The sequence below is a fragment of the Gallus gallus genome, chromosome 4 (assembly GCF_016699485.2).
Source record: "Gallus gallus isolate bGalGal1 chromosome 4, bGalGal1.mat.broiler.GRCg7b, whole genome shotgun sequence".
In the NCBI taxonomy this organism is placed as follows: Eukaryota; Metazoa; Chordata; class Aves; order Galliformes; family Phasianidae; genus Gallus; species Gallus gallus.
Window position 1 is genome coordinate 42,735,597 of NC_052535.1, and position 25,388 is coordinate 42,760,984.

At 40.5% G+C, this 25,388-nt stretch overlaps 1 protein-coding gene across 1 annotated transcript in view; it reads left to right on the plus strand.

Annotated features, from left to right (window-relative positions):
* GALNTL6 (polypeptide N-acetylgalactosaminyltransferase-like 6) overlaps window positions 1-25,388 on the plus strand; it is a 429,682-nt gene that overhangs the window by 402,116 nt on the left and 2,178 nt on the right. Inside the window, exons 9-11 of the mRNA XM_420520.8 lie at window positions 6,025-6,246; window positions 15,063-15,179; window positions 20,969-21,118. Of these exons, the coding sequence (XP_420520.3) occupies window positions 6,025-6,246; window positions 15,063-15,179; window positions 20,969-21,118 (489 nt within the window). The remainder of the gene's footprint in view (window positions 1-6,024; window positions 6,247-15,062; window positions 15,180-20,968; window positions 21,119-25,388) is intronic.

Here is a 25,388-nt window from a genome sequence, read left to right on the forward strand (position 1 = left end):
GCCTCTGTCATATTAATCCATACTTGTTGAATAGATTCCTCCAGTCATACTTTTTCTCCTTCTTCGCAGTGATTTATTGTTATGTTATATTACCCATTTGCCAGAAGAACATAAAGTATAGTTCTCTTGGCTGGCTGGATCCCAGTGTGCTTTTTAAATACTTCTTATGTAAAACAAACTGTACGTTACGTTATTTCTAGCCAAATGAAATGCAGCTGCTACCAGACGTAAAAAAGAGACCTGTCCTGAAGCAGCAACAACACTTCACAAAACAAACAATAAAGAACATTTAAAATAGGAAGATGAAGTGGGTAGAGAGAAAACAACCACGTATGAATGTTATTAGGAAGAAATAGATTAATACGTTGGTTGTGGCAGAGATTGTTGCATTCTTTTCAGCAAATAAACAGTTGTATCCCCTCTTACATTTCATAGCTGAAGGCTCTAGGCATTCGTAGCTGAAGGCTCTAGGCATGCTACAGTGACTTGTGTTTGATTGATGTAATTGAAAGTGATTTTTTTATGTCCTTCCTGATGAGAGAAAAGACTGTTGTGACACATAAAACAACACCAGATGTGTGTGTGTCTGCTGGTGACACACAGCTTCCTGGAAAATGGCCAGGTTAAATGCAGGACAACAGGAATTCATGGCAGGATGCACCTGTTCCCGTGGTAGTTTAATATTGACAAAAGCAAAGTCTGTGGATTGGGATCAGGGTTGGTTTCATTCCAAGAGTGAGGTAGGCACAAAATCAGAAGAAAACAGTTATGTAGGGGAAGTTAAACAAATAAGAGAATTGTCGCACTGTTTTTGTGCCACTGGATAACAAAAACATGCTTAGGAACATCTGGAGAAACTGAAAACAGAAATTGCATTTTAATGGTAGCTTAACTGCTGCATCAGGAACGTGAATTGGAAAAGATGTAACTGTGGGATGGAGTTTTGCAGGTTTGCAGTGTGCAGTAGTATGTCTCTAGGTAACATTTTTATTATGGACTGTGGAATTACCTCTCTCTTCTCAGGGACCAATCTAGTTTAACCTTGCTCAGAGAAAATATTTATGAATCTGTCCTTTGCTATGTCTCTCCCTGAGTCCAGTTCTCCAACCTGCTAACCAGCTCCCATCTTCTCACTGAGTTTCAGTAATAACATCTCTCTTGAAAAAGGCGGACAATCTTACATCCTTAAAAAGAAGGGGCTGTCATTTGATCAAAGAGATGTATGTTTCCCACTCACTGAGAAATGTGAACAGGACAAAACAGTCCATGAAATATTTCTGTCTCTTTCTCCAGTCAAGTAGTTTCAACTCTTTATTGAAGTCTGGTTATCAGTGACATTGTAACTTACAGTCTTGTTGTAGAACACTGCTGAAAGAAAATCTAACACAAAGTTCCAGTTTTAAATGTGTGAGTTACATAAAAAATCAAGGAAAACTTGTCCAAATATACGCCCAGTGGTAAAGGATTTATCAAAGAGCAAAGTTATAGCAGCGCCTCAAAATGTAATCACTTCAAAAATGCATGCGTGGACAACTGATGGCAGCTGATGAATGAGTCTTTCTGAGGCTGGATATGACCCCTGCATGCATCACTCAGCTTCTAGGTGGCACTGTCACAACCTTACAAATAGAAGTATGCATCTTCTCAAATATCTTTATATTCACATTCTGTCAAGATCTGATGGCTGTTCTTTCTCATTTATGGAGTTTAATATGGGCAAACACTCCAGAATGTATTTAGCCTCATTCAAGGCTCAGGCAAGGAGGACATGACACAGTCCTCCTTCCTCCACAATGTCAAACTCTCCCACAGATAGTGGGAAAGTTCTAGGAGAGACTTACAAAGGACTTGAAATCACTTCCTTGCAAGTATGTCACTTGGCAAGTAAGCCTTAAAGTAAGATGACTTCTTTCACATTTCACTTGTGAGCCTCTTCCTTTCTGTTGGTAAGGTCAGTAGGAAACTAGAATCTTGTTGACATGTGTGTGGAGAAGTTATGTTCCTAGGAGGTTCTTCTCATAGAGCAACTTCTCACAATATTAAACAGCCACAGAACTGCAATATTCAACTCAGCAGAGCTCATTCATCTCCAAGGACTTGATAGGTTATTATACTGTAAGTAGAAATTTGAATGATGTTCACCTTTGGTTGTGTGAGGTTGCTCTGGGCTAGCTTGCAGAATTTGATCTACCTGACTTCATTCAATCTGAATATGGGGGTTAACTGTTATTTGAAGATTTTGTTACTGGTCTGTACATGTTTATGTTAAAGTGAAATGTTGTGATTACTGAGCTACTGTAGTGATAATAAAGATAAGAATCTCATGTTAAATGAAGACAATAAACCTCTTTAAATTGTTTGGGTACAGAATGCTTTCTTCTCGTAACAACCAACTTCAGAAAGAGCTTTCCACTACTTCAGGAGGGAGGGCTCCTTACAATCGTGTTTGTAAATAGTCCAGAGGTTTAGAGCTAGCAAATAAGGAGTTTATATTTTTGAAAGGATACCTACTGAAATTCAAAGGGCTGCTTCATACCGGTTCAGCTAACGATGGTAATGTATGAACATGCTAAGAGGATATAGTTTCATTATAGAATCTGCCAACGTGTGGAAAATTTTTAGCATAGGATAGAAGCATAGGTTTCGGAAGAACTAAGGAATAAATTTTTGAATAGATTTTTGATCCTGTCAGTCTCACTTCAGTGCTTAATAAAGTTATGGAGAAGATTACTCTAGGAGTTACTGAAAAGCACAATACAGTCATTAATCAGCCACTGTGGGCTCATGAGGAGAAAGTCCTGTTCATTAACTTTTCTTCCTTTTATGACAAGGTTACCCACCAAATTGACCAAGGGAAGCAGTTGATACAATATTTTTGAATTTCAGCAAAGCTTTTGGCATCGTTTCTCACAATATCCTTCGGCATAAAATGTCTAGCCTGCAGCTAGACAAATAAATATTGCAGTAGGTGAATGATTGGCTGATGGGTCAGGTTACATCAGGCTGGTGGCTAGTCACTGATGTGGATCTGTAGATCTCCACATTAGGGCCGGTTTTCTTTAACATTTTCATCAATGAGCTGGCTGCAAGACTCAAAGGTGTATACTAAGAACATAAGACTATTAACATCCAAAGGACAGCTACAATAATGGTGAAGGGTCTGGAGAGCAAGGCATGTGTTAGTTTGTTCAGCCTAGAGAAAAGGAGATGGAGGGGAGGCCTCGTGGCAGCCTATGGCTTCTGCTCTCTGATGACAGCACCAGGGCCTGGGTGAACAGCATGGAGCTGCATCAGGGGAAGGTTGGGCTGAGGATTACCCATGGGGCGATGGGCATGGCACTGAGCTGCCGCAGTTCAAGGGGCATTTGGACATCACCCTCAGTTTTGGATTTGAATTTTGGATACCCCTATTGGTTCCTTCTAACTCAGGATATTCTATGATATATGGATAAAGCAGCTTACCTGATACTTAGGGGGTGGTGTGCAGAACTATATTTTCTTCAAGTTTGATAAGTTCCCACCATCACAGGAAAAAAATAAAAATAAAAATAAAAAAGAAAAAAAGAAAGAAAAAATTTCATCAGTTAAGGGTTTGTTGGAAAACAAAGAGATATTAATGGATGAATGGGAATTTTGAGCCAATAAGCAAGTGTAATAATACGAAGCATGTCTGTTGGACTCCCTTCTCATTTAGTTACAATCATCTAGGGAAGAATGCAGTTCTTGATTAGCCAAATAGCAGGAGAAAATTCCAGCAGTCTTCTATAATACCAGTGGGATACGTCTCTGCTGAAGTTACTTTGAATTTTTCTTTCCTAAGAAATGTTTTTTCTGTACTTTTACTGTATGCTTTTTAATGTGAAAATGACACTATTAGACAAGAGATTACCAAAAAAGTAGCATGATATTTTCTAGAACAGTCTTGAACTTTATTTGCATTTTAGTAAATGAAGTATACAGCATATACAAGTGGAAAATGTGCTAGAAGGATTACACTTGTTTTCTGGATTTTAGCTTTTGGGTTTAGTATACTTAGGCATATTTTGGCCTCATCTACAGAGTCTCATCACACAGTACTTTTACTTGGTAGATTAATGTGTTATGTGATTTCTGCCAAAAGCATGGGATTGTCATTTAGGTGTTGCTCTTAAATTTATTCTGGCTTTCTTCGTCCAACCCAGTTCCTGTATTGAATTCAAATGTCTTTTAAAGTAAAGAAATGTAGGTTTTTATGAAATCACAAGAAAAGGAAATCTTATGTGAGGGATGAGCCATTTCTGTGTAGGGATAGAAGTGATGTGATTTCTTAAACTTCTTTAATTGTGCTGGCTTTACCCCTACAGGTTTTAATGTATTTTCTTCACAGAGACAAAACACCTATAAACTTATCTTGCAATCTCAGCTAAAAGTTCATTCTGTATCTTGCTTTCTTTTATTCAGATCAGTCTTATTAGTTCAGAGACTTCTAGTTTGTGCAGATTAATAAAATTCAAAAAGGATATTTCAAACAAATCTCAAGAGCAAATCAGAGTAAGAATCAGGCTAACTTATATGCAGAGGATGTTCTGAGAAGAAGCATTACCTTATGTTCCTGATAATCAGATGCACATTGTCCTCCAGCTTATTACGGAGCAAATTCAGCATTCTGCAGTTAGTGTTCTATAAAAAGAATATTACAGAACTTGATGATCTTGTTTTTACAAACAAAGCAATAAGAATACTTCAGAGTGCCAATGTCATCCAGCGAGACGTTGCTTTATTAGTAAGATAAGAGGTTTTTGGGCAGCTGTTGAAATGCAAGGTAGAGTAAATCTGTACTCCACTTCAACATCTGCGTATAAATTCATGTAGAAAAATAACATACAGAAACAGAGAAAATCCCCACCTATCCCACAGCTATTTAGACTCTGTGATGCTAAACAAAATAAAATTTACTTCTTTCAGTCTTATCTGCCTGGGATTTTTCCTTGCAAGTCTTTTTCATTTTATAATTTAAGCAAGCTAATTTAATTACTTTGACCAGATTCTTACACAAGAAAATTGGTAGCTTTCTTTCCTGTAAAGTGCCAACAAAAATAAACTTTTTGGGACATAAGCCAGAACTGGGATTCATAAAAAAATAGCCCTTGATATGTCTACAGGATGAGTGCAGAAAGCCACAAGATGCTCTGCCCATCCCTCAAGTTGCTTTGCCTCAGCTCAGCTGCACTCCAGGATTATGGGCTATGCTTTCGCAGATGTACTGGTGCACTAGTACAGCAAAACTTCCAGTCCAAAGCTAATGCAAAACTGAACAGGAGATGGAGCACAATAAGGTCATGATTGCTTGTCCCCATGCATATGCATGTAATTCATACCCAAAATATGGGCATGAATTGTGAGATGTAATTTTCGGAAAGAGTGCAGGGCAACTAGACCTCCAGTCTAGGGGATTTTTCTAAAATCTCCCAGAAGAGAATTGAGGAAGCAACAGGGGATGCAGATTGGTCAAGAGAAGTTAGTCAAGACTGGAGAAGGCTCAGAAATGCGAAAACTAGGCAAAGAGGCCATATGATGGCTGAGGTTTAGATGCCTTTCAGATGTGAAGTGAGATACAACAGAAGAAATAGCTCAAACTATTTGTGCTCATTAGTAGGTTCTAAGCTAACAGGAAAAGGCACAAGTACAAATGTGAGCAGCTGAAAGAAAATCTCTGTTTAACATCCAGCATTAATCAAAGCCCAAGTGAAGATGCGTAAAGAATAGGAAGTAAAATAAGATGTTCATCTGAGAAAAGACTTTATTTTACCAAGTCAGCAGGAAAACAGGATATTTAATACTCTGTAGTGGTTGCTCTACACTTTACTGAAGGTAGCATATGTTTACTGATATTTTTTCTATATGTTAAGAATGAAAAACTAGACCTGTTAAGCTTACAAGCTGTATGGGCTATAGACTTTTTTGTTTGTTTAATTATCCCCATCAGGGATATCATTTCAGTCAAGGCATGAAAAGAATAATATTTGTGTTTTTTCTGCTGCACAGAACCTGAAGCGTGTGGCGGAGACATGGATGGATGAGTTTGCAGAGTACATTTACCAGCGACGGCCCGAGTACAGACATCTCTCGACTGGTGACATCTCCGCCCAGAAGGAACTTCGCAAGCACCTGAAATGTAAAGATTTCAAGTGGTTCATGGCTGCAGTGGCTTGGGATGTCCCCAAATATTACCCACCTGTGGAGCCTCCACCTGCTGCCTGGGGGGAGGTGAGGAATACAAATTAGAAGAAATTTAAATGAACCTAACATTTTACATCACGGGAAATTAAAAGTATGCAATTATATTTGGCACCTTTGATAAGTAGTGTTATTAAGGGAGTTCATCCCTGAATTAGCCATTAAAATGAGAAACTGTCATGTCTTAAGACTGTTGCTCTCCATTTTATAATTCATTACAATTTAGTGTGTATAGGCCATAAGATACATGCCCATTGAGGACAAGAACATGGAAAAGAATATGTAGCACTTGTTATTGCATATCACAAGTTGATTTTAGAGTCTCATTAGGACTCTAAAAGGAGGTCTGAACACCATATTTTTGTGTATCTGCTTATATACCTCCTCCTAGTCTTACAGTTCACCAGGATTACTGTGTGGATGCAGTTATGTTTGGTCTGTCTTGCTCATATATGCAAATATGAAAAGTGGAGCCTTGCTACTTTTCTTTTAAAAAGACTAATTTTGCTGAACTTGTGGTCTGTATTTTGTTGGTTCCGCATGCTGGTAGCAGACAAATGGAATGCGTCTTTTGAGGAAAAGGGAAGGGAAAGGAGAGGAAAGGGAAGTTAGCATCTGAGCATCCCTTGAGCAGTGGGCAAACGAACAGCCTGCTGGAACTCTCCAACCATACTCAAAGATCTGCCTACAGATTTCTATGGACAGCAGAGCCGTGGCAAACCCTATTTATTTTGACAGTTTGTTTTCTGTAGGTGAAATGGAAACACAAAGAGTGCAGGGACAGGAAATTACTTCCGTAGGTGTACTGGAAGTCTCACTGGCCTTTTACTCCTTGATGCTGCTGCTGATTCACTGCATCTTGAAGGTGACGCACATACAGCTTTTTCCTCTCGATTCATTAAGATTTATAAGAAAGGCTTTCCTCTTTCTGTGTTTTCCTGCTATATAAAAAGCGTAAGAATATCTGTGCTGAGTTCTGGACCTTTCTTATTTTACTGGAGATGCTCTTGGGGCTCTAGGACAAACTGAAGAATGCAGTTTTTGACCGAAACTTTCGATAAGACCCTTTCAGTATATTCTCAGCAGTCAAGGTCCATCCAGAGGATTGCTAAACATAGATACCTTTATTATTCTCCAAATCTTCCTTCCTTCCTTCCTTCCTTCCTTCCTTCCTTCCTTCCTTCCTTCCTTCCTTCCTTCCTTCCTTCCTGCCTGCCTGCCTCCCTCCCTCCCTCCCTCCCTCCCTCCCTTCCTTCCTTCGTAGCAGTCCTGAATTCTTCTCTAAAAGCTGCCAGTTAAGGAAGTTCAAGGGAACTTAAATTTATGTGTTTCTTACTAGTCGTTACTCCTTGACAATAATGAAATCCTTTGTTGTTAATGTATCTTGTATCGTTAATGCTGCTGCCCATACTTTATGGCATAAATTCACATCAAGAGGTAACAAATTTGTCAGTAGAAGCCAGGCTTGATCAGGATTGTGTCATTACTTCTATGCCCTCTTTCATGGTCTTCCGCATGCATACATGTGCATTCTTCAAGGACTGTGATCATGAGATCTGTAACTTCTATAGACAGCCAAACAGTTCTTAACTCAGTGAGAGGGTCTAAGTAGAAGAAATTGGGATTCAGATATTAATTCTGCTCACATCATTCACATGCATTCCTCGCATAAAAGCATGAGTTCATGAAAGTAAATTGTACATCATAGCAGTGGTAACTAATCTGTACCTTAAAAGTACTTATTGAGTTCTCAGGAAGGAGATGAAGACCAAAGAATTTGTTTCCTCTAAAATACAGTTTCTCTGACATAACAAGAGAAGTTTCAGTCCTACCACTCTATTTTTCCCCGAGACTATCACATTCCTGTGAAGTTTTAATTAATCTGTTGGCTCTTGGTAAGAACTTAAACAAACTTGGAGGTCAGTGGCTGCCATAATTAGAAACAGAGAGAGGAACACAGACTGTGTGTTACTGTTCTGTAAGAATCAAGCAGCTCTAGAGACCTTGCTGACTAAACACACCAGAAGTCTGTGCCAAGGCTGACTGCCATTTAGTACTCTCTCTGCTTGCACTTGGAAAGACTTTATATCAGTCTGAGGAAGAATAAACAAAGAGGTGCGCAGGCAGTCTTTGGCTCTAGTATCTTGATGCACAGATAGTAGAAGCTATGCGGTGTAAAATCAGACATCTCGTAAACAACCTCTGCATAACTCCTCTCTTTCTGCAAACACTCTTAAAATCTGATACCTAAATCTCTCAACAAAATCTATTCACAATAGAGAAGAAGTAAATCTGAGAAACAAAGAACTAGTTGTCTCCCCTACCCTCAACACGACCTTATCTCTTGTTCTTGTTTGTGCCTTTTGTCCTTTGTAGCTGGCAGGGTGTATCTTTCATTTTATATTTTGTTCTGCCTTCTAACATCTGAAATATGTGCAGCAAAGCAATGCAACGACGAATCCAGACAGATTAAGGTTAGTGAGATTGTCAGTTCTTTGGATGAGATTACTGTACTGTTTTCTCTCCTGCCATGGGAAAAAAGAAAAAAAGGCAAATTTTAAATTAGATTTTGTTTCATTTCTTAAAAATATATTGGAAAGTGTGCTACAAGCTGAAAAACAGTAATAACCATCCCATTCTCTTTCAAAGGTGCAATAATTTATTTGTAGTGTGTATTGGAAATCCTGCTGAAGGAAGTTAAAAACAATAGCTGCATTAGGTGAGATTTGTACATTGAATGTTTTCTTAGGAAGTACTCCTAAATCTACAAGCCACTGTACGTGTATTGCGCAGCTTCCAGCAATATCTTTGGAAACATTTTACAGTAAATCAATCATACACTGTCAGCCATTGTAATTTGTTTTACTAATCCTATTGTCAGGGAGATAGGAAAAGATTGATTTGTTTTACTGAGTCAAAAGGGAAATATTTAAGCTTGGTTTCATTTATTGTTGCATAAACTTCTTATTCAGTGATTTAATACAAAGCAAGTCACTCAGTCACTGCAGCAGTTCTGAGCTATAGGACCTGAAAATACTCATTTTTCAGTCCAGACTTCATGGATTTTATAAATTGTTTTACAGCACTGGCATGAAAATGTCACACGTGAAGTTAAATCAAGTAGCATATCTGAAAAGGGATTAAAATGTAAGAATGCACTAATCTCTTTTGATTATTTTTGGTTTTAAAGTCTCACCTTCATAGCTTTAATGAGTCAATATCAGCCCACCAAGTGTCACATGGGCATTGTACGAGCTATTCCCCATCGCACGCAGAACAAGTGCCACACAGCCGTGCTTCTCGCAGTTCTTCCATCTGGATCACTGTCATGCAGCACAGCAGAGTCCTCTACTTCTTCAGAGAGGCCTTCAGCAGTGCCTGACTTCTTTCGACTTCAACTTTTCCTTTTTATGGCTCACACAAATGATAAATCCATTTAAAACTGACGTGTATTTGTTGGCGGGAAAGGTGGCTCATTTCTCCTTATTTGATCTGTAGACATTGATGGACCTAGGGTTATCTGAGAATGTAAGCATGTACTAAAATCATCTTTAAGTGCTGCTCAGACAAATAAAGCAACATAAATGGATGTTGTTAATGTCTTCCAAGAGCTGCAGATACTTTCTTATTTTCAGCATTGAGTCAGATATAGGAAAAGTGTTTATATGAGCTGATAACATCAAGGTTAATTTCATGTCCTGCATTGTATGGGGCACTGTGAGGATAGTCACAGTACCATCTCCACCTTCATCATTTTAAGATGACTATGCTGAACATAAAGCTGCCTTTAGATTGATCTGCTTCACTATTTTTGTTTTTGGTGCAGCTGGTTAGGGTACAATGAGCACACAGAGTAGACCCTCATGCTGCTGGGAGTGGCTCAACCCCTGCCTCCAGTTCTGGAGCCCCCGACAAAAGAAAGACATGGAACTGTTGCAGCAGGTCCAGAGGAGGGCTGTGAAGATAATGAGAGGGTTGGAGCGCCTGCCCAGGAGGACAGGCTGAGAGTTGGGGCTCTTCAGCCTGGGGAAGAGAAGGCTCTAGGGAGACCTTACAGCAGCCTTCTGAAGGGGGCCTACAGGAAAGCTGGGGAGGGACTTTTTAGAAGGGCATGTAGCAGCAGGATGAGGAGAAATGGATTTAAACTCGAAGACAGTAGATTTACACTAGACATAAGGAAGAAATTCTTTACTGTGAGAGTGGTGAGACACTGTAACAGGATGCCCAGAGATTGTGGTTGCCCCCTCCCTGGAAGCATTCAAGACCAGGCTGAATGGGGCTCTGAGCAACCTGGTCTAGAGGGAGGTGTCCCTGTCTATAGCAGGGAAGTTGGAACTGGATGATCTTAATGGTCCCTTACAACCCAAACCATTCTACAATTTTATGAATCGCTTACCACCCCCCCAAATGGTGCCCTGCTCGCCTCTCAAGCAGTGGAAGAGAGAGAGATGAATCCCACCCCCTTCAAAACTGTTTTTCTGCTTGATGTCATATAGCCTGGGATATCCCTTTGGCCAGTTTAAATCAGCTGTCCTGATTCTATCCCTTTGTATGGGAACTGCTAAGTCCCAGTCTGAACCAATGGTTGAGCACCTATTGAAGGGACACAACCAGCCCTGGGAGCACAGGTGAAAGCAATTCACCAGGATCCACCCCTCCCTAAGCTTCATTTAAGGGCTGGCTGCTACAAGGGAAGGGTCTCTAGCTGGATATTTTTCCTTTTGGACTATTCAGCAAGCCCTGTTCCTTGGGATGGGTAAGCAAATCTTTCTTTCTTTAACTGGGTTGTGACCATCACACTTTTTTGGGTTATTTAGAACTGGTTGTTTGCTGTTGCCTTCCTGTATACCCCTCCTAGCCCCTCATTAGTATGAGCTGAGAAACTGGAACAGTCTTGTTTCTGTACAATGCTGCTTAGCAATAACTATAAACATTATTATGCTATCACCTTTTTTTTTTCTCCTAGAACAAAAGCATTGCATCATACCAGGCACTCTGAAGAAAACAATTCTGTCCCCATCACGTTATCTAGGAGATAGTATATTCTGCTCTATGTAAATACTGTATAGAGTTAAACACAGATATACTTTAAGAAAGCATGCAAACCCTGAATTTAAAATGGGATACTTTAACAAGAACTAATAGTCTAGTGTAGATGGCCATCCTGACAACATCTGCCAAAAGTATTTTGTATGTGTAAGTCCTTTATTTTTTTCCCTAAAAGTTAATGTAGAAATATTTATGAAATCAACAGCTTCAAATATCTTCTTCAAACGTAAAGCCTAGGTTCAAAGAGCTTTTGTCCTGTAATGCCCCAGCTCCTGTTTAATATATTCCCCTTTCTACTTTTGTAGTGCAATTGAGCTAATCTGCTTCTTTCTTCAGGCTTTGACTATTCTTCAGGAACATCTTTTTTTATATGGGCTTACTAATGTTGAGAAAAGAAGCTGTAGTTTTAACTCTTATTTAACTCTTTTTCATAAACCCCAAGGACAACTGTATCTAGATTTAAGCAGTCCTTTCTCCATATGGCTTGCTACCTCATTTAAAAAGCAGAAATCAGATGCTACAACAGCAGAAATCTCCCTCACTTGGCAAGTCTTTATTTCCCAAGCATAGGTGCAGCGCTGAAAGAGTCCTATACCTTTGGCCTTACCCCTTCCCTGTAGAACAGGGAGAATATGAGCCTGTTAGAGTCTGTGCTTGAACACATGAATTGCCCTCGATAAGAACTATAGTGCCTACAGTCTTTCTTAGTAGCATTGTCCCAGTGCATGTTCAGATAATGTTTTAAGAACTACATGAGAGAAAAAATGTCTCCACAATTGCCCAGCTACAAATGTTGGAAATGGGAGTGTGTCAGGAATGCTAGCGATGTCTCTAGTTGTAACGTGAACATTTGACATCCATTGTGCTGTGTGACTGGAGACAAAGCAGTTCAAATGTGTACTGATGTATATGTGAAAATACAGCATCTCTTTGCTACATTCCTGCTCTCTTTCCTTCTTCTGTGAAGGGATCTTAGGGGATTTGTAGGCAACATAGTGCTGGTGTTCAGCAGAACATTCCCTCTGGTTCTGGCAGCCGTTTGATGGCATGGTTCAGTTTCTAGTGCCTGCCAAGGCCACACAGAAATGCCAGAGAACAAAAGCACAGACTTGACTGAAATGCCTGTAATACAAAAAGAAAATGAAAAACAAACTACTACCCCTCTGCAACTGAAAGGATGGATAAAACCACAACAGCAAAAAAAAAGGTGCATTAACATGTGGGCTGCAACAAACCAGAATTAAAACTAACTTGAGCAAACCTTTCAGGAGCAGAGGGAAGAATAGAGGAAATAAAAAAGAGAGGTGGATTCCAGCAGTGCATATACTAAATGTAGCTTTGGCTCAAAGCCTTCCAGAAATGCTTAGAATGCATTTACCACAACATCCAAATGAATGAGAACAGGATGGAGCAATGACATCTAGGCAAAATTATGTCAGCCCTTTAATCCAATGAGCTCTCATTAGATGTGGAGTATATTCGCTTTCATTTTAGAGATGTGAATCCGAATAATCTTTGGAGAAGATTTTTCACTTAAGGAAAAAAAAATAGATAAAAAATCTTTTCCACTCGTTGTTCTTATCTGCCTCTTTTGATGGATGATGGATGAAAGTGAGGGGAGAGTCACTGAGGACTCAGTACTTTTCATCCTTTTTTCAGTTAACGTGACTCTACTGTGGGGCTCGGTGCTGAGTTTCTGCGTCTGTCTGTTTGTAGTAGGTTAGCAGCAATTGCTTTTACAGCAATTTCATTGCACTGAAATAAAAAAAAAATGCCCTAGAACTGTGCTTGTCTGTGTTTTGGAAAAATATGCCTCTGAGCTCTGGTGAAGGCTCAGAATTCTGAAGCTCGAGCTGCTGCTCACATCGTTTGCTCAATCTGCTCCTTTCTAGGCTAAGCAAATGTAGTTCCTAAAGCCTTTCCTGAAGGTGATGTGGTGGGTTTTTTTTTTCCTCCAGTTCCTGTTGCTTTCCCATCTGTCTAAATCTTTCTTAGAACACGATGAATAGACTAAACTCCAATACTCCAAAATAATTATATTAAAAAAAAAAGCAAAGCAGCTCTCTCATGTGTATTACAAGCATAAGGCTTACCCCTTTTGTACTCCCTGTGTTCTCTTCTGTGATGAGTTGTTTTTCATCCTGTTTTGGTTTTGTTTATCTTCCCTGTGAGATAAGCCATATTTAAGAGTAGCAATATTTATGTTTGTCTACTGTGATTTGGCAACAATGATGACTGGTTAAAAAAAATTCCTTTGAAAATTGCAAATGTCTTCTCAGCTCTATTCAGCATCTAGCCTTTCTTTTTTTAAAATTATGGATCAAAGTAGTTGCAAGCATGTCAAAAACACGCACCTCTCTTCTGTCTATTGCACATCCCGAATCTGTATACAGCTCCATGAGTCATAGGATCATTAAGATTGGAAAAGACCTCCAAGATAATCTAGTCCAGCCATCCACCTACCACCAGTATTTCCCACTAAACCATGTTCCTCAGTGTCACATCTAAACGTTTCTTGAACACCTCCAGGGGCGGTGACCTCACCATGTCCCTGGGCAGCCCATTCCAGTGCCTGACCACTCTTTCAGAGAAGAAACCTTTCCAAATATCCAACCTGAACCTCCCCTGGCACAACTTGTGGCCATTCCCTCTTGTCCCATCACTAGTTATGTGGGAGCAGAAGTTGACCCCCACCTTAGCACGATCTTCTTTCAGGGAGTTGTAGGGAGCAATAAGGTCTCCCCTGAACCTCCTCTTCTCCAGACTAAACAATCCCAGCTCTCTCAGCTGCTCCCAGTAAGACTTGTGCTCCTAACCCCTCACACTTTTGTTGTCCTTCTCTGGATGTGCTCCAGGGCCTCAATGTCTTTCTTGTAATGAGAGGCCCAAAACTGAACGCAGCACTTGAAGTGCGGCCAAATGAATAATGAATGTGCATAGGCTTTGGTTACTTACTGTCTGTGCATCTCATTGAAATGGAAAGTTTAAGAAATCCTCTTCACTTTGGCAGTGTCTGAAGCATTTTTAAGCAGCTCAGCCAGAGTATTCAAGGGGAAATGTACGTGTTACTTCAAAATAAATATGGCATTTCTCTTTCTTTAGTACTAGTGGGCAGCCTATGCATTTTCAATCCAGTCCTCCAGAAAAACCTCCTTAGGAGCAGTGGTGCATAAATGGTGTGATAGTCACAGGTTATTACTCAGTTATTTCAGCCTCCAAAGTGATCATTTCCTTTTAAGAATAAGTCCCACTGCAATTTGTTTGCAGAAGCACACAGACAGCACAAGGAACCTCTGTGGGTGGGTGTGATAAGTACTTTTTAATTTTATGGATTTTCAACACTAGTGTGTGGCTTTATCTACACTGGCCTTACTCTGTTAAAGGAAGAACAAGTGTAGGGGCAGGGTGTTCAGAGCAACATTGCTCTGAAGCCTGTGAGAGTCTCATTTGGAAATTGTCCTTGTAATACTGTTGATATCACTTTGTCCAGTAACAGGTAAAAAAGACAGCCAGACTCAGCTTCGACCTTTTCACACTTTCCTCTTAGTTTCTTTGCATGAGGCTATTTCATACAGACCTTTCATTTATTAAGCAGAGTATTTCTAACTCTGCTGCTTCTGAAGCTGTTCAAGAAGAGATCACTCCAAGACCTGGTGTTATACCATGTAAAAACCAGTTCTGTATGGCTGAATCTCAGGCGCTCAGTTTCATAGATGGCTAAATTCATAACCCCGTAATGTTGGAGATTCTGTTCTGCAGCCTGGTTTGATGTGAAATGTTGCTGCTTGACCTTACAGATTCGAAATGTGGCAGCCAATCTCTGCGTGGACAGCAAACACGGAGCCACGGGGACTGAACTGAGGCTAGACATTTGTGTGAAGGATGGCTCAGAACGGACGTGGTCACACGAACAGGTATTGTAACAGCTAAAAGAAAAAAGCAGTGTAAAATTGTTGGTTCTTTTTTCCAGTTTCTGAACGCTTATCTGAAGTTTCTTCCTTTACTTAAGGTAAAGCTAAGTGTAGAAATTATTTTTGAATGACTGCTGACCTCAATAGCATCTTAAAAGTACTCTTTTTAAACTAACCTCTGAACTTTACCATATTCTTTTAAATTTCCAAAAGGAACTCTAGTTCTCAAAGAGCTTTTGGGTCCCCAGTTCTATCCTGCTATGTCATGAAAACATACTGAGTTCAGTTCACTTCACTGAAAATATTTTAAAGTTACTACCTGGGCATCTATTGATTGTCTCCTTTTATGCTTTCATCTCCATAAACACAGTAAGTGGTTCTATTTTAATATGAGCTATAAGCAAGATAAATAGTGTGAAAGCCAGAACGGGATTACACAAACATGAGGGATGATAAAGGCTCAAAAATGCTTTAATCTAGGTTGATTAGGAGGAAAAAACATAACTTCTCAGGAGCGTGGGGGAAAAGAGCTCCAATTTGTACTTGCTATGATTGTGAGTAGCATAGGAAAGAGATTGTGACTAATTAGCTCTGGCCAACGTGAGCAGAGAATCTGGATGGAAAGTACAACCTGGCCATTTAGTAGCAATTTTAATGAATGTTTCTTCTGCACAGCAAGGGACCCAGATGAGGAAAAAAATCTACAAGGCTGAAGAGAAAAAATTGGTTGTCAAGTATGGCATTTTTGAAGATATTAAAAGCTCAGGAGGGAATTCTGAGGAACACTTGAAGTGCTGAGGTCAAAAATTCCTTCTCTAAGGACAGTGAGAAATGCAGGGGAAGGTGTGCAAGTGAATGGAGCTGAGGAGCTAAAAATGATCACAATTTAGTTAAGTGCCAACACAAGGGGAAGGAAGCTGCTGAAAGAAGACTTCTTCATGTAGCTAACAGAGATGAAGCACAGTGATAGGATGCCGAGATAGATAAGTAGAATTAAGCTTTGTTTATGAAAGCAGGAGTTATTTCCATGGGGCTGGAGGGAAGCAGCACGTCCTTTCTCAGGGCCGAGGAGCGTTCAAAGCACTGTGAAGGGACATTCCTCTGAGCACTGTGGTGAGGCTGTGTGGGAAAGGGACTGCCAAAGCCCAAGCCATTGAATTCGTTTTTGCTGAGCAGCTCAGTATTTGTCGCACATTTGTCCAAGAGCTGCTGTGTTAAGGATGTAATTCGGAAAACAGGCGGCAGAGGGCAGCTCCGGACAAGCTGAACGCAACTGGGCCGGGGAAGGTGAGGAGTGGGCGGCTCTGAGAGCTTCTTAAGGCTTGAAACGAGATCTGACCGAGGTTGAAAGCAAATGGCTTTAAAAAAAATCATCTTACTGTTGCTTTAGAATATAGACAGATACTGTTTAACCCGCGAAGCAGTCGGTTTTCTGTTGGCGAAACGGAGGTTGTTTTGATTCCTTTGTGTTTGTGACGGTGCTGCAGGTTGTGAGGGTTTTCTTTGTCCCAGAGACTGCAGCACGTGCAAAAGCTGCTCTTCCATCTGAGCAGAGCACGGCTGCCCTTAGCCTATCTGCATGGCAGTGTAAATCCTAGAACTCACACAAGAAACTCTGAAGAATTTTTCAAACAAAATTAAGGTAATGTGATTTCATGTTCTCCTACAAAGGGGCCTTATTCGCTAGAGCTAGAAAATAGAAGTTATAGAAGAAAGGTGATTGGGCTAATATCTGTTACTGTATCACAGGGTGACACTGTATGTTCATGATCTTGATAGTTCTATCATTTCATTATAATTCATTGACTTCTGGATTAGTTTAGAAACAAAACAAAGCAAATTTTACTCAAATGTTTAGACTGCCAGTACAGAACACGGTCACCTGGCTGGTAGGTTTCAAGGATCAGTCTGTGCAAGGTGCAGATTTTAAAGACAGCGGTTAAGAAAGACTTACAGAATCTCATAAACTTTAAGATGAAGGAGACTTGGATGGAACTCAGAATTTCAATCCCACAGGGAATTACAGTATGTGCAAATTATCTGGAGGAGAGATTTCAGTTTTCTTGTAGAAAAGAAGTTCTGAAAACGTTTAACTTCAGTAGATCAAAACATTTTAGTGATGCAGGGCTTGGATTTTTTCCAGAAACGAAGTAACATCCTTTCCCTCTGCCTTTCCCAATGTTTTCCTCAATGGAGAGATGGTATGCAGTGTTGCAAACACCTGCTTTTCTGCTACTCCAGCCATAGTGCTGATATGATTTCTCCACATCCTGGTAGACACCAAGAGTTAATGAAAATACTGAGCATTTTATTATCATATTCCAAGTAGTGTGGGCTGACATTGAGCAGATCTTGTAGCTTCTGGTCTAAATTTACAGAGTTCTTTAGAAAAATGTGATATGAGGAGAGCAGCAGGTGTTAGGGTTGATGGTACCAGTAGACAGAAATGACCCATTATGCTTCTTGATTCATGTCACCTTGCCAGCCTCTTAGCAGCCCCTGAGAAGGAGACACCTCAGGGTCTGTAAAAACTAACAGTAGGTGAAAGTTACATGGGCCACTTGTGGTTTTTTCTGGTGAACAAGAGAAAGAAGTCTCTGGGAACTTCCTCAGAATTAAAAAAAAAAAAAAAATAAGAAAAGGCAGGAGTGAGGTACATCTTGGCTTTCTTCCACCTCTCTTGCCAGAGCTAATTTCTGTTTCAAGGTGCAACTGAGGCGGATCAAACAGCAGCCAAGGATGTGGTGGCAAGCATCTTCTCCGTCTTCTCAAGTCCTCCAGTCTGGCCAGGGATTAAGTGGGCAGGCATCTCCACCTCAGCCCAGGCTGTAGCTGTGCAACCTTCCCTCTCTGCTCAGAGATGTAATTCAAGACAAAGTCTAGCTCACAAGTATGATGCTGTCTTTGTGTGGGACACATGTCTGCTTCAGTCTTGTGCTGTGGCCTGAGCACAGTGCCCACTGACAGCGGGATCCAGACAGGCAGTGAGCAACTGAACAAAGTTGTCAAGCTGGAGAGCACTAATGGCCTCAAAAGGGCCTTTGTCCTGCAGACAGTCCCAAACCAGTGGCTGCATCTGGCAGTCATTTCTCAGGCCTAGTGCCAGTTGGAAATTAAGTTGTTCTTAAAAGATAAGGCAGCTGAAAAGCTGTCTTTTTCCAAGCTGTCCAATGAGGGGGCTAGGCCTCATCAAAAGCTGAAGCATGCAGGTCCAAGGGGTTACTCGGTTGCAAACTCAGAGGATGGGACTATGGTAGGGGAATAGGAGGAAGGAAGGAGCCAGAAGAACAGAGAATTTCTTGGACTCACTCGGAAACAGCAGCCCTGGAGACCTCAAGTGAAGAGAAAGCCAGCTGCCTGATTCTGATATGTTTGGAAATCTCTGTGCCTCTTTGTTTCAGATCTGGAAATGAGTGAGAGCAAATAAAGGAGTACAGAAAGGTTCTTCCATTTCTCATGAAGCTGGGCTCTGCTGGTTCCTAACATCCAAAGGAATATCCAAAGCAATAAATAGTGGCAAAGCAGAGCTTTTTGGGGTCAGGACTACAGCTACTAATGTAGCGTTGCTATGCATTATACGGAGGAAAGATCATTTTTACATTGGCCACATTTAGTGTTGAAGTAGACAGAATTTACCATGTTACGGAGGATATAGAGTAGGGAGGTTGGAAGGATATCGACCTTCAAATCTTATACGTAAGTTTTAATATTATCTATAAATTTTAATATCAGTTGGGTGTATAGAAACCTATTATCTTTTTTCCAATTAGTTATTTTTAATTTCAGTCTTAGTCCTCAAAACTAGTGTCTGCCCCTTCAAGGTTTATTTTATAACTGCATCACTAGAGAGAACACACTTCATTTTTTTTTTTAAATGCAACTGTTTTACAAAACAGCAGCCTAAGAATGAGGGGGAGGAATCTGTGCCATCTAATGGGTGAGATCTACTGTTACATAGGTGGTGTTTTTCAGTGGAAGGAAATTAAATATATATATATATATATTATAGAGTATATATACTCTATCTGGTACCAAATGAAGAGTCTTGACTTTCAAATGGAACAGAGCCTTCAGAAACCACACAGGAGTGAGAAAGGCAGAGGGATACCCTGGATCAGTCTGATCTGATTTAATAGTAAGCTTTAGTTCTTTCAGGTGTGCTGATGCATTCAGTGTGGCAGTGGTCCTCGGGGCAAGGTCCAGGGAGTAACAGGAATGGCCCCTCAGCTCACCAGTAATGCACAGAATGAACAATTTGGAGAGCAAGTCGCTGGGAAAGATGAGAAAGGTGTTGCAAAAGGACATCTTGCAAAGTAGTCATGAGAGTGAGAATATTGCAAAATCACTGTTCCACACCATTTCTCCAGGTATGTTATTTATCACTTTGAGCTCCAAGTTTAATACTTGGCTGCAGAAAAGTAAAGCAAAAGAAAGGAAATTGCTTTTGCTGTTTTTTTCCTTCAGAGGCAAACCATCTCAAACTTTGCTTTTTTTGAGGAAGCAACGCTGTAGCTTTTTCATATATCAAATCTTACCTCTGACTTTGGTTGTGAAATAAGCTGTTTTGCAGGGAATGCGTGATGCTGCTGCTGCTTCCAGGAAACATAAAGATAAATGGAGAAAGACTTAACCTTTTAAAAAGCAAGAATTTGGTTTGAAAATGTAGTTAAAGTTGTCCATTGCATTTTACAGCAGATAAATGTAAAACGCACTCTGGGGAAAGAAGAAATAAGCAGAGCACAGGGGAAGACTGAGAAAATGCTGACTGGAAAACCAGAAATAAATAGGGAATGACAGATGCTCACAGACAGAACGAGGGCTTACAATGAGATACAAGAAAAACAGCAAATACTCAGATATATGCTTATATTTTGTGCCTGCAGGCCGCAGGAAACAATAATGTCTCTCAACAGTGGCATTTTGGAGGATGGTACAGTGTTGAAGATGTGAAAGATGCCTCTTTTAGGTAGACCGCAGAGGGAAGATAGCTGTCACAGTGAAAGCTTCAAAATCTAGGAAGCACAGCAGGACTATACCAAATCAGACCCCCATCACACTGAGCTTTAGTTTGCATTTGTAGACAGTGATTCCGATATCAGGAAATGTGTATGCTGTGTAGAGCAGGGTGCCAGGTGAGTACCAGAGCTGCCTGGGATGGGATGATGGCTGAGGTGCTGGAGGCAGGCTAAGAACAGCACAGAGTGGAAGTGCTATACAGATAACGAGCCTGTATGCAGTTCTGCATGAACTGTCACAGCTAAATGATTTCCAGTAGCAAAGTTTGATCTTTTAAAGAGAGCTTTCTCACTGTTATGCTTCAGTCTGTACTGTGGAAAATGGAGAGTTAAGCAGAAAGCCATGGAATAGCACTGACACGAGAAAAAAGAAATTAAAAATAAAGGAAAAAAAAAAAAACCTCACAGCTCTCAGTGGAGCTTGTAGGCAGCTTGCAGTATGAGCTGCAACCTGTTTCCTCCAAGGATTGGTCCATAGAAAAGGAAAATGCACTCTGTGTCTTTAAATTTGGTACTGTCAGACCTGTCACCTTCCTCTTATGATTGAACAACTGCAGTGTCACAGCATAATTTCAGACAGCTGGTGCCTGATTGAGAAGGATTCCTCTGTTAACTGTGAGCCTCCATGATTCCTCTCAGGCAGCAAGAAAAAAGGGCTTTAACAGACTGCTTGTAGCTCACAGGTTTCTCAGCAAGAAGACAAGTCATTTAGTGTGTGTTGTTTTGAAACGTTTTCCACTAGCAATAAACTATTGCACTGTCTGACTGTTTTTCTAGCTGTTCACTTTTGGCTGGAGAGAAGACATCCGTCCCGGGGAGCCACTTCACACCAGGAAGTTCTGCTTCGATGCCATCTCTCACAGTAGCCCTGTCACACTGTATGACTGTCACGGGATGAAGGGGAACCAGCTCTGGAGCTATAGGAAGGTCGGAGTCACTCTGGGTCATTTCAGAGGTTCAGACTGTCTTGAGCCTATACTCATTTTTAGTGCAGACTTGTACTTTCCCTTCAGAGAAGTCGCTTTTTAAAATCCACTCTGTTTTATTCCAATTTAACTTTGTGGTAAACCCTCTGGAGTGTGTTCTCATCGAGTGTTCAGCTACTTGTGTCAAATTTAAATGGAAGTGGATCTGATCCAGCTCAGAGCATGTCCGTGTTGAGTGTCTGAAAGGTGTTATACCATTCTGGCACTTGAAGATGCTAGTGTCATTTTAAGTGAGACACTATCGAAAATATTTGCATCTGACATGACAGAATGAAGAAGTGCTACTCAGGAGTTAAATATTACTATTTTACTATGTTTTTACAAGTGGCAGAAACGTCTCCCTCAAAAAAACCCCAAACCAACATTAAAAGCACTGCTGTAAGCCTGAAGACGTCAGGAGTTTATAAATTAAAGATAAGCAGCTTAGACACTACTTTGATCTGCCAAGTTCTGCCCGTTTTGAGCAATCACTAAAACATGAGGTCAAGCTAGGAAATGAGAGTGCCTCATTTGGGGTGTAAAAAGTCCTGGTAATGCTACCAGGTTTTTTAAAGAATGATTAATCAGCAAGTTGCCTTGATTAAATGTTTTGTTAATAAACTCTATTCCATGCAGGGTGAGGACATACATTTCTGTGATGAACTGAGTGCTTCTTCTCATGCATCCTTTAATTTTCCAAAACTACTGTGCCTTGTCCCCTACGTTGCTTATGCTCAGACCTAGGTGGCAGGAGTTGGGCCGTGCCACATAAGCCTCTGTAATACTTTCTAGATTAGAATTATTAACAGGAAACTAATTCAGAACTACTAAAAGTAGCTTTGCCCCAACTATTTTGAGTACCTGCTGGTTAGCCTGTGCCATTTTTTTAACCATATTTGTGTTGCAATTGGAGATGTATTGCAAGATTTTTCCAGAAATATGTTCTCCTTAAGATCTTACTCGGAGTGAAGTTAAAAGGTGTGATCTGGCTCTTTAGAGGACATAGTCATGGCTGTATTGCTGCATATATGGCTTTATAATGTCATTATAATCCCTTCTTGCTTCAGAACACTTCCAATTTATCTTTTTGATTGCCCAAGCCATATGACAGAAGCTTTCATACCTCTAGCACTTCATTGGTGCCTAATGTAGCGGGTTCATAAGAAAAAATGCAGATCTGGAGCTGCCCTCTGTATGGCTCATCACCTTTGATGTGGACAGAATGCAGCAGATAACCCAGAAAAATGACATTTGGAAAAAAAAAAAAAGCACAACATGAGTTCTATTAAATCTTCTGCACAGCTTCATTTTTCATTTCCAGAAGGCTGACAGAGCTCATATAAAAATTCTCAATGCAAGGCAGGCATTTTCATCTCAGCAAAAGGCACCACAACATTTTGTGATGATGAAAGTACTGACACAGTCCTAGCTGTAATACTAACCTGACAGCAGGCTGATCAGTTTGCATGGGCACTTACTGCTGGACTATAAAACTTCAAATTAAAAGAAGTGTTAGAATAGTGAAAATGTGCTTATTGTTATTATTACTACTACTTAGGCTTAGTTTTAGTTTGGCTGCTTGCTAAGTAGGTTTTGATTGTTTCATTGTGTTAGATTTACTGTAGAAATTTTTGGTGGCACAACTGCACCAAAAAAAAAGCCTATTATAATCCTCACGTAGTTTTGAGAGCATCCTGGAAATAGGATTTATGCTGTTTCCCAAAGACAAGTAAACTGTACAGCAAAAGGATGCTTCTATCAGTTTAATTGCAGCTGTAGTAGAGCTCTTTACTGAGAGGGCAGTGTGCAACTAAAATTACACTCTAAGTAAATCAGCGTCATAGCCTGTGGTTCAGCAAGAAATGCCTGCTTTTAGAAAATGAAGAGCAGATCAGCAGCTATGTTCTTTTCTCTGCACCATTTACAGAAGCTGTAGATTTCTAATAGCTGTGTGTCCATCTCATCAGTAATTTTTCAGGTATAATGTCTTTGGTCAGTATCTTGTAAGATGCTCAGTGGAAAGCATTTCTTATCGTACTGTCATATCATTCCTATAAAACTAGAAGATAATAGTTTTTTTTAATAGCTTAAGCTACTTTCTCTTTTCAACGTTATTTGCACCCTCAAGCTCTGAGTAAGTGTTTAAAATTCTGGTAATTCTGGATAGTGAGTAATCAGTATTTTTAGGACCAGTTCAAACTTTCAGTCTGTAATAAAACAACCAAGTCTGCACTTAAGAAATCTCTGTAAAAAGTGATGAAGTAGACTGAATCCAAATAATACTGTGAACAACAGTGTGGGTTAGAAAAAGGAAATGAGTTTAATAAGGGGGGGGGGGAAGCATTGATTTCATAATGGGGCTTTGAAATCAATTCTGGGGCAATGGGGAAATGCTAAGAATGGTAGAGATACTGGAAAATAACAGCTTTCCAAGATAAAGCCATTTCCTTGACTATGTTTATGATTCCTAAGCATGTCAGAGCCAAAGATCAACAGTGGATATGGATTTCCATTCCTCCTAGTGAAGGAACATGCCCCTGTTTTTCAGCTTAGTGTCGCTCTGGAGTGATAGGTAATACATTGGTTCTGATAAAGTATGATTAAATTTATGTGCCCTAGTCTCATCTGTAGAGCACATGTATTCAAAGAGACGGCTGATTTAGTAGGTCTTTTAAAAAATAGTGGTTGTAATTGTGCAAAATCAATTTCATTATACTGTAATTCTACCCTGAGCATAGTGATTATGATAGAAGCTAGACTGGCAACGTCAAAACCTGTGCCCAGAATAGGGCCGTTTGTTCATACTCTTCTGACAGCTTCAGGGACGAACTGTAAGAGTACATTCACTCTTTACCCTGGGAGTCCATAGATTATTCCCTCAGGCAACGAAAGACGTGTCATTGTGATAGTGGTTTTTATCATATGGACATCTGTCCTACTGAAACTGCGCTGGGGCTACCACCTAATTTCAGATAAACTACTACAGCCACCAGCTGATAACGGCTTCCAGTTGCTGTTGACCTTGGCCATAGTTATGGCAGTGACCTAGAAGAAATGAAAGGCTCCATGTCTCATTACCAATCCCCTGAACTGTCAAGAACTATTATCTTATGGAGAAGTTTCTCCTTCTGCAAATAATATTCAGACTTGCCTTCATGCAGAAGAAAAAAAAAAACCACTCTTTTCAGACGTTTGGAAAGTCTCCAGAAGGGTCCTTGTGGCTTTTTCATATTGGTGTAAGGAGGAATTTATATATTTCCCACAGAAAGCTCTTCTCTGGGGTGCATGCAACTGTCACCCATTGAAGTCCTCGGCCTGTTTTATTGAGTTCCATAAGAACTGCAGGCTTTGACCTTAGGTCAGTGTAAGCTGGAGATGATAAATTAATAGGCCATTATACATAGCTAAGGCAGCCAGAAGTTTTCCCACAGTAACTGAGTCCCTCTCCTTAAGAAATGCTCTTCTCTCCTAATAACCAAACCGGCTAAAAGAAGTACCAACAATGCTTCATTCAAGAATTGCATCCCCTGGATTTTTCAGTGAGAGGACAGACTGCGGGCTCTTTGAGAGGGCTGGAGTGTTTCTCGTAGCACGCTTTTTGTACTGAAGCAGCTTCCTCTCTTCTTGTACTGGCTACTGTGTTAAAGATTCTAGCATTCCAGCTTCAGCTCCCCAGTAGCTTGGCTGAGCCCTTCCCAAGCTATGACATGAGAAAAAACAGCCATCCCCTTTCCACAGGGCCCCACAGCAGGTGGGCAGCCATGGTACCCCTGCTCCCTCCCAGCTCAGGCAAGACTGCTCTGTCAGGCACTCACAGAGTGGCAGGAGGAGCTGGCAAGGTGCTGAAGGGTACCTAAGCACCCCATGGGTCCTTGGGAGCTCTGGTAGGGTCTCCTGCTATGCAGGATGTGATAGCCCTACATGTGTATTGTCTGTGCTTGCAAGTTGCCCCATGTACAGAGCAAAGCAGGGCCTCTGGCCTCCCCATCCACACAAAGCTGGTTCCTTTAGTTAGCCATGCAGGCTTTGACATCATTGCTCAGAATTATTTTTTTGTGAGTACATGCATTTAGGGGGAAGAGTTGGGATGAAAGCCAGTTCTTTTGAAAGGCAGGTGGAGCACCGTCACCCTCCAGTAGAGCACAGTGCTACACTTTTGAATTTGCTCTCTGTTGCATGTGCTAAACATTAAAAAATAAGAATAGTGCTTTACAAGTGTTTCACATCCCACA